This window comes from Archocentrus centrarchus, chromosome 24 (assembly GCF_007364275.1).
Source record: "Archocentrus centrarchus isolate MPI-CPG fArcCen1 chromosome 24, fArcCen1, whole genome shotgun sequence".
Lineage (NCBI taxonomy): Eukaryota > Metazoa > Chordata > Actinopteri > Cichliformes > Cichlidae > Archocentrus > Archocentrus centrarchus.
Genome location: NC_044369.1, coordinates 12066995 through 12079475, shown reverse-complemented (window position 1 = coordinate 12079475; position 12481 = coordinate 12066995). Strand labels below are relative to the sequence as shown.

Genomic DNA, 12481 nt, shown 5'->3' with positions numbered 1-12481 from the left:
TATATCAGTAAATAGCTAATATTGACTGATATGTCGGCCCTGTTGAGAATCCACAGGGCACTAACAGAAAGACAGAAGACAGAGCTGGAGGTGGCAGAGTTGAAGATGCTAAGATTTTCATGACCAGAATGGACAGGATTAGAAAAGAGTACATCAGAGGGACAGCTCAGATTGAGCAGTTTGGAGACAGAGTTAGAGAGGCAAGGCTGAGATGGTTTGGATGTGTGCAGAGGAGGGATAGTGGATATATTGGACAAAGGATGTTGAAGATGGAGCTGCCAGCCAGGGGGAAAAGAGGAACACCACAGAGAAGATTCATGGATGTAGTGAAGGAGAACATGCAGAAGGTTGGTGTGACAGGAGAATACCAATGATAGGGTGAGATGGAGGTAGATGATCTGCTGTGGCGACCCCTGAAGGACGCAGCCAAAAGAAGAGGATGTTAGCTCAGTCAATGTATCAGTCGAGCTCTAATGATTAGTAGTTTTATGTTGTACTTTTTCCACTTATTACTTCCATACAGTAGCAGACCTTTTCAATTAAGTGGACCTTAACATTATCTTCATTGAAAACCTTAAGATAATTAAATTATTAAAAAACTGAAATGTGTTACATTTCAGTGTAAAATTATATGCATTTTCTTATTTTTCTCCATTTGAGAGCAAGCTTTTCCATTCAGTTCTGCTTTATCCTTGTTCATTTATTGCTGAAGAAGGTTCCTGTCTACTACTGGGTTTTCAACATACCAGTGAAAGAAAATCAGCCAAAAGATGCTGTCTTTAAAAGAAGGAGCCCCATCGCAAGTGGCAGAGAAAGCAGGCAACAGGTTTTAAGGAACTCCAGATATTCAGAGGACCATTTAAATTGCGTCCCTGTGGCCTTTTGTATTTGCATCTGGCATCAGCCTGCAAACAGTTTACTCAGGTGCACTAGCAGGCAAATTCACGAATGTTTTGCATTGCTGCGACTGTTCCACTTGATTATCCCAGAAAAGTTATTTAAAGCAGCTGATGATCTTTTTTTATTTATTTATTTATTTTTTTGCTTGAGGTTCAAGTGAGAGTCGGCTTTGTTTTATGGATTGTAGGCTACCAATACTATCCAGGTGTTAGAGACACACTTTAATTTTCAGTAGGCTTTGCGTAGTAAACGGCTGATGATGGTGGTGAAGCTGTAGTTGTAGAAAGCGAGGAAATAGTAGAAGCAGGGACAGGCGGGACCGTCACCTCACTCGTTGGTTTCGTATAATGGTGAGAAGTAGGTCTAACCTCCGATATATACGGCTCTATTTTAATCCCGTCGTCTCATTGGCCAGCTCACCTCTGACGCCTGCTCGCGGTTCAGCACGCGCAGGGCGGATGACGCGTGCTCCTTCCTGTGACTGAAAGTTTCAGCGATGATGTAACTTCGCTCCGGACAGGTGACACCTGAGGCTCTGCGCAGCTGATTGAAGAGTGATTTTATTAGCGCTGTTATTTTGGCAACGGTATTAAAATACCGTTGCCAAAATAACAGCGCTCTCATTAACATAATGCTTTCCTCGACTTAAAAATAAATGTTTATGTCGTTTGTTGTTACTAAATGTTATTACACGATTTCCTTTTAATCTACTGTGAAAAACTTAAAAATTTAGGCTACATATAAAACGACAGAGTATTTAAAACGTAGATGAAACACACTGAAATAGTAATACCCCAATAGGCTCAATTAAATGTTGTCATATTGAGAAAAATACAGTTTAATAACAAACCTACAAATGCTGTTTTGGAGCATGGTGAATATATGAATATAGAAATATTAAAGAGCATCATTTATTAACACTGACTTTAATGATGTTTTTATTTATTATTATCGCACTTTACGTTGCAGCTGTGGGCCCTACCTGTGACAAAACACGAAGTTCCCCCACTCTGTCCGGGGAAAACACCACATTCTGCGAAAATGCCCCGTAAACATGAAAATTAAACTATTAATGGTTTTGGGGGAAATTCTGAGTCCCCGGGGTCCCGCGCGGTGACCCTGCAGCCTGCAGGTGACAGCAGGGACCCGCTCCAGGTGGACACAGACACACAGACACACACACGGAGCAGCGCCATATTGCGCCTGGCTGGAGCAGAGGGAGAGGAGGAGGGAGTCTGCGGACCGCCGTACAAACCAGCGCCTCATCTCCAAACCACATCGTCTCCGGTAAGACTCTAACCTCATTTCAGCACCTCTCCGTGCTGCTGACCTACAGCAAAGCCAGGTGAAAGAGGTGCAAAATGATACTTTTTGCACTTTTATTTTGTGCCGCACTACGATAAGCAGGGAAATCTCACAACAGGTGTCTTTGGGATTATAAAGGGGATGTGGCCGAGGGCGGCACACATGAAGCTTCTGAACAAAGGGGAGCATTATTACAGCATGAACTGAAAAGTCTGCGGTTTAGTCTACCGACAGTTTTACATGTGCTTTTATTAGGAAATCGTTTAATTGAAAAAGTGAAACGTCTCGTATGCTGGGCTTGAATCGTTTTCCTGTCAGTGTGGGTGTGCACCCAACGCAGACGTTACCTTCCCGGTGAAATATTCCCTGTGTGCCGTCACTTTGTCACATTTTCTTACACGGTACCCACTTCCATAGATTACACTGTAGTTGAACCCTCTATACTAAATGCAATGTAAAGCAACGTTGTTTCTTTTTAAATCGACTTTTTGAGGGTACGCATGAATGTGGGGTGTGGTGTTTTTTCATTTTTTTAAATGAATTTCAGGCTTCAAAATAAAAGATCAAAACAGAGACGGGTGGGAACCATTACGTTTATTGAAGATAATGGGTGAGGCGTACTAAATCTAAGCTGCATGGTGCCTGTGTGACTCAGTGTTAAGGTAAAGTGAGACTTCAGAACTTCCGGTGTTACATTTCAGAATAAACTCTTCAAAGTGCGACATTCTGGTGTTCATTGTCAAAAGTAAAGAACTTGCTCTTAGAAAATTATTCTTGGATTAGTTGTGTTGAAAGAGATATAGTACGTAGTGAGTTACTCTAAATTATCAATCTGAACAAACTGCAAAAAGTAATTTCAATATTGATTAGAAAAAACAACCAACATTATCACCATTTTACCTGGACCCTGTCACAGCTATCATAGGGCAAAAGCCAAAGGAGGCTAACACAGAGAGACAACCATTCGCGCTCACATTCACACCTACGACCAATTTAGAATCACCAATTGTCCTAGTCCCATGCATGTTCTGGGACTGCAAGAAGAAGCTGGAGTACCCAGAGAGAACCCATGCAAGCACAGGGAGAGCATATGCAAACTCCACACAGAAAGGCCCTAGATTGGATTCAAACCCAGGCCCTTCTTGCTGTGAGATGACGCTGCACCGCTGTGCTGCCCATCAATTCAACTCAACTTTTATTGTCAGTTGGTGCCAAATGTACAGACAGGCGGAGAACTGAAATTCCGTTTCCCATAACCCACAGTGCTTAAAGAACTTGTTCAATATGAACTGTGTACTCAAAATGTACACAATATATACAGTAGATCACTATAAACAAATTATAAAAAATCAATTTAAAGAGGCCAAGGTAGGCTCTGAAATTGTTACACAGGTTTTATTTTATTAGAAATTAATTAATTAATTAATATTAATTATAAAATAAATTTTATAAAATAATTATATATAATTTTTTTTATAAAATAATTATTAAATTAATTAATATAAATTAATATAAATTATTTTATTAGAAATTAATATATTTATATTAATATTAATTATTAGAAATTAATATATTTAGAAGACTCTAAATCTTGATATCTGTGTGTTAAAGATTCATATAACTCATTATTATACTACTACTGCTAGTAGTAGTACTGCTAGGAATAATGATAATAATAATGTTAATTGTAGTAGAAATAGATGGTGATTTATACCAATGCTGACATAAGTGTTGATGTTTAGTGTAAACGTGGGGTCAAGTTAAAGGTCTTCTGTGGGACTGATTGCTCTTATTTTGAAGGCTTGAAAAGCCCACTTCCGGTGTTGTTGTGGCGGGCTGCCGTTGGCTTGTTGGTTTCCACGGTGATTCATCCCGGTGACAGTAGCTCGCAGGAGTGGCGAGCCGCTCTCAGTCGGGTTTAAGTAGCGCAGAAGTGGTTGAAACTCGTTTCTCTTCTTTCTCTCTTTTCAGGAAGGCGCAGTGAAATCCGCGACCGCCCGGAGTACACGTCTCTCCTTTGGAAACACTTTAAAAAAAAAAAAATTTAACACTTCCTTGCTCAGAGCCGGGAAAACGGACAGAAAAATGCCCAAAGCGGTAAGCAACCCTTTGGTTTTTATTGATGATTTCACTCTTCTGTTACAGGTAGACTTTAGTAACTGAATGATGGCAGGTAACGATTAAAACCTCCTAAAATCCGGTTAATCATATTTCTAATCTTTTAAAATTACATTAATCTCATAGAAATGTGGTTAGAACTACACTACTAGTGATGACAGAGATTCTTAGCCCATGGTTAGAGTCAATACTGAATCAAAGTGTTGACAGACACTGATTCAAAATGGTTGTGTTGAGGTTTGAGGGTCAATAATTCACGTTTGGCTTTACATGGCGTGACATGTTCACTTTAATAAATATTGTAATAGAGACAAACCAAACATGCTAGACTCAATATGTATTTATCAAAAAAAAAAAAAAAAGAGTAAAAATAGGATCTGTGTTAAAGGTGAATGCCACTGAAATCACATGTTGCAACTTAGCTCCTCTCCACTTGTACACCATCAGGGCGGAAAGTCTTTGAATACAGACGCTGAGTGGAAAAAAAGTGACTTGCTGCATTTATAAACTATATTTTATGTAGTTACCATGTATATGTGAACAGGTTTTTAGCCTTCAATTACTCCTGACTCACTTCGCCCCACCCCAGCTCTTACATACTGCACAGTGGCACATGGCACGTCCTGTATCCCTCCCTCTCTGTGATGGAAATGTGTTAGATTGAAGCTTATTTCAATATTTTTTCCCCCCTATATTTAAAAAGTGGATTAGAAATTCCAAAAACTTAAAATAAGCAAAGTTTAACGAGTAACATGTGCAAACCAGAGTTTTAAGATATGTCAGGGAGAAAAAGGCAAACAGTATCAGAAATGGCTGCAGTGATGCTGTTTGTATCATTATGGAGACAGGTTGCTGCTAAACAGAGTCATACAATGACCACAGCCCTCATGAGCAGCATCAAGCGTGTTGTCAGTTTGTTTAGAAAAGCCTGAGGGTTGTCATGAGCGTCGCTGTGGAAATTACATCATTGCTGTGTGATAGCGGCGACACATAGAGTCCAGTTGCCCCAAAACAGCCTCTTTAAAAAAATCATGTCAGAGTATTCTTTTCCATGATGCCAAGAAGAAGTCACAAGGTCTTTTTTTTTTTTTTTAAGTTTATCTACACTGACTAATTCAGTGTGTGGCCTCATGACTGGCCCAGTCTTTCAAACATTGCATGAATAATATCAGCACAACATAGTTTTCAGTAAATCTGTTCCTTTGATGCTGTTTGCACCTTAAAACCTTAGAAATTAGAGCCTCACTTGTGAGTGCATCCAGCCTAATAGACACATTATGTGGGTGGGGAAAGCTGGGAAACAAAACCCACAGTGACAGTCAGATGAGCCTTATGTTACATTCAATCTGTTTAATTTCATCATCCATTAGTCAGTTGAGGATTTTCTCACTTTATCATCAGTCTGTTCAGTTTCAGAACCCCCCTCCAAAAAAAAACAAAAAAAAAAAAACATGTGCTCCTAGTAATGTCCCATCCCCAGATAAATGGTGTAAAAATCTGTGCCATTGATCTGTGCTTCTTGACGTAACACCTTCATCCTGACCGTTTCTCGCTCTTTTTGAATGACACCTCTTATCTGTAATAATTCACGAAAGCCCCCCCCCCCCCCCCCCCCCCCCCCCCCCCAAACTCATCAAAACCAAGGTAAGTCTCATAACACTGTTAAAGGTGGTCTAACCATTTATTTGCTGTGATGCAGTCAGGACGTGTAAATGTGAAGTCTCAGCCAAGTAGCAAAGATCAAAGGATCAAAAATGCTAGCTTGCATTAAATGTGACTCAAACTGCGACAGAAACCTGCAGGCACTCTGTAATTATTAGAGTTCAGAAACTTGGTGTGATACCAGTCATTCCTACATGACTGGTATCACACTGGGCTTTTATTACTGAGGGGCTCGGAGCACATTTCAGAGATCAGTGAGGTCTCCTGTTCACCCCTCTGAATGACGCATTATCCGAGTAAACCGCAGCGCTCCTCAGCACTCCCAGAATCCTGTTTCCTTGCGATCACGGCCGTTGACACAATCCACACAAGGTGTGGCTGGCATCAGCGTGGATGGGTGTTTTTCTTCTCATGAGTCCTGTTGTTGCAGTTTGTTCCTTTTTAAATAATTGATAACTCAGTCATACCAGGAACACCTTCCAGGCGTGATTCACCAATCCCAAAGTGGTTACAAGTCCTTCTCATTCTTCAGCTACTTGTGTTTGATGTTAGCAGAACGAGCCGGCCTGTTCTCACTCTCCGTCCTTTCCTGTGCTGTCATTTATTGGTATATATCACCATGGTGAGTCCCATTGTACCAGACTGATTTTAAAGCCATGCAAATTATGAACAGGGTTAAAAATTGAATGGTCGCCATTAGAGAATGCAGTGCAGCCTATTTATAGCTTACTGAGTTGATGACCACTTTATTTTTTTAACTTAACCCCAAGAAGCTTCTTGATGTGGCCACTGAAAAGTCTGAAGGAACGTTATTTCGTTCATGATTGCACAAAGCCGGGAAGGGTGGTGTATCCGTAGACTTTAGAGACTGGAATAAGGAAATAGTTGGCATTCTTAAGGAATTGATTAATTGAGAGAACAGTACTTGATTTTAGTCATTCTTTAAATGATCTCTGTTACATTTTTAGGGATATATTACAGAGCAGTGATAGAAGGTCAGTGATATTAAATCTTTGCTTTGGTTGGTTGTTGGTTTTTTCCTCATGTTTTGTCCCATTTTCTTTTTTTCATTTGCAGTTTATTTATTTATTTTTTGTCTTTGAGACTTTGACCAAGTCAGGCATCAGATGTTAAAGGGTTAGATATTGGTGTCAGTTTTATGTTAGGTCTGAAAGGGGCACTGGAGGAAGAAAAACGATAGTGAAAGGGAATTGTTGTTAAGCTTTCTTGCAGTGTTTCTGACCTGATTAGAAAAAAGATAATTTAATCTTTTTTTTTTTCTAAAGAATACCTCCAGCCTGTTTCTTCAGACACACACACACACACACACACACACACACACAGTCCAACCATACAGCTTCTTGTCCAGCTAGGGTAAATAAGATCCATGAGGGGGCTTAAACATAAAAACTGGAAACAGGAAAGAACAGGTAGCTTGGCTCTGTGCAAAGATTTTTTTGTTAGCCTTAATTCAGACTAGTGATTTACTTTTGCTTCCAGATTTAATGCCTTCTGCACTTGCCTGTAGGCCTTTTCACTCCATCAGCTGAAACACTGGTTTCTTGGTCCACCGAGAACCATGGGTGGATTAACACAGTAGTGAAGCTGTGACTCAGGTATTCACTGACATCATAGTGTGTTTTACTTCATTCTTAACCCCTGTTAAACTAGTATTTTGGCATGGCTGTACTCCAGTATCTTTAGACTTGAGCAGATATATTGGTCTCCAGTGATTGGTTGGGACACCAGCTAGCAGGAAGGCAATGTGAGACTAAAAATCCAAAGGGAGTTGAATGAATTGACAGTTCAGATACTTTCTGCACTACATTGAAGTGAGATTGGGCCTGATCTTCTTATCTAACGCTGACCATGAAGGAAAATCTGCATACTGTTTTGGCCCTCGCTACATTTATCTGTGTTACCATAGTGCTTGTGTTGCTCGTTAATGTTTCTTGGATACCATTGCTGTGCATCTTCCTCTAGGAGTGTGAAAATTTGCATAGCCTGTGCTGCTACAGCTTCTGTTGCTAAAATGTTGAAGATGGGCATTAATGTGAGGCTGGGGTATAAACAGTTAATATGAGCTGCTGGACTTTCCTCTGACTAAAGTTGCTCTTTGTGGAACTCTGGGCCCTTGCCTGGTGTATTTTTAGCATATGTGTCATGTTTTCTTTACCGCTGTGAATGGCCTCAGTTTATTGTGAGTTACGGCTGGAGAACTTAGTTTGAGATCAGGTATCACTCACTCAGTGGTTTCCATTGGCTTGTCTCCTCCTCACATTCACATATTCCATTCTCTCCCAGTTAGGGTGTGTGTTTTTTTTTTTTCTTTCTTTCTTTTTTTCCTAGGTGCTCCATCTGTAACTGATGTACATATAGACTATGAGAGGAGCACCCCAAACTGTCAGAGATACAGTGAGAAAATATGCCAGACATGACAGGCTAGAAAAAAAAAAGATACAGTGAGAACATACAGAGAACAGTTATTTAAATAGGAGAAGCCTGAAAAATAACGCTCAACAGAGCCGATTCTGGTGCAGTTTTTGTCATCAGGCTTTTGCAGTTTTTGTAGTAGGTCATCAGGCTTCGCTGGGATGTAGCTGATGATAGTGGAGGGCTGCTGGGGCTCTGCAGCTGAAAGGAGAGCTTTGTTTGGCTGTGTGAAGTAAATGCAGTGCTTCCCCTCCCTTCCAAGCCTCCAAGCTGTGACTTGAAGTGGGTATGGGTTGCTTACTTGGGCAAATGGCTTCAAAAACTTGCACAAAAACTGCACATGTGCCATTACAGGGTTGAGCTCAGTGCTTTTTTGTTTTTATTTTGTTGGTAAGGCTGAGTTTGCCTCATTGCTTCTGGGTTTGAATGTCATGTGAGTCAACTGGCTAACCTGACTTGACAACAGGACACACAAGTTTGAATAAATGGGGCATCTTGAATATCCATCGTCTGGACTGCTGTGCTCTTACAGTAGCCTGAACAGCGCGGCGGTGAGGTGCTTTCCATCCACTGCTGTGATTGGATTTGCCTTCTCTGGAGGATTTGCGTGTGACTGTTAGTTGATCAGCCTGCGAAGCTCCATTGGAAGCAGTCGCACTCTGAGTCACCAGACTCGTCGCCGCTCCGGCCTAGATATCCCTTTTTCAGTGGGCGTCATTGAGTTTGTTCACCGCTGAGGCTCAGTGCAGCTCACAATAGGCTGGAGATGAAAGATGCCACTGTAGGCCTTTCTCTCTCCTCACTCTGTGTCCACTAACCTCTTTGTATCGTTTTCACTTGGCATTAATAAGTTCAGTCAATACCCTGAAGATCTGTGTCTTTTCATAACCCCCACAAATACCAGAGACATTTGACATTATAGCCACTGAAAAGAGACTCAGTATGTGAGTTACCTCAAAGCAGCTATTGTAAATATTTGTGCATTGTTGCATGGTCTTTGTGTGAATTTCAGATCCCTGTTACTGATTACTAACCAAACCTACAATACAGAATAATGTTTCTCTCCATTATGAGATGCACTTGACGTCAGTTTTCATTATTCAGTGGAGCACACCAGTCATACTGTTTGAAATGAGCTTTGCACATTAATCACTGGGGTGGAATGCTGTGAGTGGACATTAACTTCTCTGCCCATAGAACAGGTTTCAGTTAAGATGGACCTCCTCTTTTTGCAAGCACAGGTCACTGTGATCAGTCATTAACCGGAGATCTGAAAGGCTCTAAAGAATTGAATAGGATTGAGTGAATGGAGTTGCTTCAGTTAAACATCTAGAATAACATCCACTGTGCCTTTTATTAACTGTGTTAGTTATACTTAATCTTACTTTCATGAGTTAAAGTCATCACTGAATATTTTAACCAGTAACACCTCCAATTCTGCAGCAGAGTTCCCTTCAATCAGCCAGTCTGTCTCTGAGAAAGCAGAGCCCCATCTGTTTACTCTGCAAATACACCCCCTTACCAAACACGCACACACACACACACACACACACACACACACACACACACACACACACACACACACACACACACACACACACACACACACACACACACACACTCACACTCACTCACTCACTCCACAGCTCTGCTGTGCAGTAGTTTGGCATGATTTACCTTGATTTTTTTTTTTTTTTTTTCCCTTACCTATGAGCACCTCTCTGTTTCTCTGGTTCAGCATTTGAACTCTTGTTTTCTCATGTTTTTCTGCAGGTCAATGTTCGTGTCACCACCATGGACGCTGAGCTGGAATTTGCCATCCAGCCCAGCACCACCGGCAAGCAGCTGTTTGACCAGGTAGAATGAATATCATTTCTGTACTGACTCGTAGCATCAGTGTTGGCCTCGTAAAGTTTTATTTTGAATACTAAGCAATATTATGTGAAAATGCTGAACAGTTCAGGATTCAATTTGAAATAAGGTCACTTTTAATGAAGGCGGTGAGTTTAGCACAAACTCAGGAACCATACAGAAGAACGGGGGGGGGGGACTACAGAGGAGGTTTACAGTATGTATGTAGTGAAGGAGGACATGCAGAGAGATGTAACAGAAGAGGACATAAGGGATAGGGTGAGATGGAGGCAAATGATCTGCTGTGGCGACCCCCCCCCCTAATAGGAGCATCTAAATGAACCAAATGAAGAATTCTTCTAAGTCTAACAGTCATCCCTTATGAAATGTGCTGGTGGTAGCAGTAAAACATCACTTTTACTTTGAACACAGAGGTTCTCACTTTTTCAAGTTTCACTAACGCTCAGTGTGCATTTTGTGAGTGACCGTGGAAATCTGCTAGTGACCAAAGCAATCATGAGGAAGTTTTTGGTGTAGCATCCTCTTAATGACTGATTTCACCTACTTACACATTATAAATCAAAGTATTCATCAGATCAAGCAGTTATTAAAGTTTGTTTCCAAAGAGAATTGCATTTAGATTTGTCTTCAAACTGCCGTGGCCTGTGTTAGTGCGTCATTAAACTGGGCTGTTGTCACTTCGGAGAAGGCGTCTGCCCTCATTATCATCCCTCCAAAGCTCTTTCCGTTCATTACATCCAGGTCTGAAAAGCTATCCAATACAGGCCAGATTACAGGAGCTTTTGGCTTAAAGAGTCCTTATCAGCGTCCATCTTCCTGGTGACGCTCAGGGACTGTTATTACAAGTTACCTGTGATGAAAAACGACAGCATAACATGACTGAAGTGAACAAATAGAACTTGATGAGTTTAATGGGTTTCTGATTTAAAGTGGTGAATGAAGTCTGTGTGGCTGGTTATACAGTGTCAGTGCAGCGTGAAAGGTGTGGCCCTGGTGAATTAAACATTTACCTCTTGTGGCTGTAGCTGTCTAGTGTAGGACACTGGTTTACTGTGGTCTTTACTTTATTGTGGTCTTTAATCCTGCTAGCATGTGACCTCAGATTTAGATTTCTGTAGTCTTCCATCAGGGGCGAGTTACTGTAAATGTTGATGTAAGTCAGTTTGATATTTTTACCCACTGTGACATTATGTAATTGTAGTATGCGGCTTTGTTTGTTGTTGCTATTACTGGTCACCTTACTACTAAAGAAAACTATTTTAATTTGAACTTTCCTGTTGCTGTCTGAGGCCATTGTGAAACTCTTTAGCTAAGATCCAAATGTAGATGACAAGTCATTAGTATGAGCTCCCCGGTGGCTTTTATGACAGCACCGGGGGAGGGAATGCATTGTTTTAGCCACTTCCTGTATAACTCGTTTTTCAATAGCAAGTGTTGCCAACGATGGATTCACCCTTCATCTGTAAAAGGGACTTTCTAGTCAAAGACATTTGAATGCAATCATGTTTAGCATAGTATTTACCTAAATAACCACAACAAAAACAGCCATATTCAAAAATGGTGACATTTGGTGTCTTGTCTTGCTAATCGGTGTATGAATTATACACATTTAACTGAGCAGTTCATCAGATTTTCAAATAGCAGCACCATCAGCACTCTAAATTCGTTTTGTTACAGCAAAGATTAGCTAATGACCCCAATATTAACCTCTATTTATAGGCTCCTACATGTTAGAATGGCTCTAAAGTGGGGTGTGGCACAGACAATCATTCCCTCCCTGTGTGTGTAAGAGACAGTTCTGTGCTCTATTTTTATACGTCAATACAATCTGCTACTCTGAGCATGGGAAATTATCTACAATACAATTCAAGCAGCCGTTCATTGTGCCTCCAGAGCCAAACGTCTGACAGTTACTTTGGAGTTTCCGTGGCCCTGAAGTCTGTTTGCAACCTGATTTATTTTTGAAAGCCTTGAAAGCAGTCGACAGCAAAAAGAGAAGTTCCCTCACAGAGATCGTCAGCTTCTGTGGAAACGCTGAGTAACAACAGTGAGCTCATTCCCAGGGCGAGTGTGAAGCCTGGCGTGGCCTTGTGGTCGATGCTGATCATAGCCTTCGTCCTTGTCATGTTGCTGTTAAGGAGAAACGCCTGCCACTCCCCTACACACCCTCATACGGTTTCACTTCCATATG

At 41.0% G+C, this 12481-nt stretch overlaps 1 protein-coding gene across 1 annotated transcript in view; it reads left to right on the top strand.

The window, feature by feature from the left end:
• Window positions 1-4055: 4055 nt before the first annotated feature.
• ezrb (ezrin b) overlaps window positions 4056-12481 on the top strand; it is a 31362-nt gene continuing 22936 nt past the window's right edge. Inside the window, 2 exon segments of the mRNA XM_030721440.1 lie at window positions 4056-4302; window positions 10192-10275. Of these exon segments, the coding sequence (XP_030577300.1) occupies window positions 4291-4302; window positions 10192-10275 (96 nt within the window). The 5' untranslated portion in view covers window positions 4056-4290.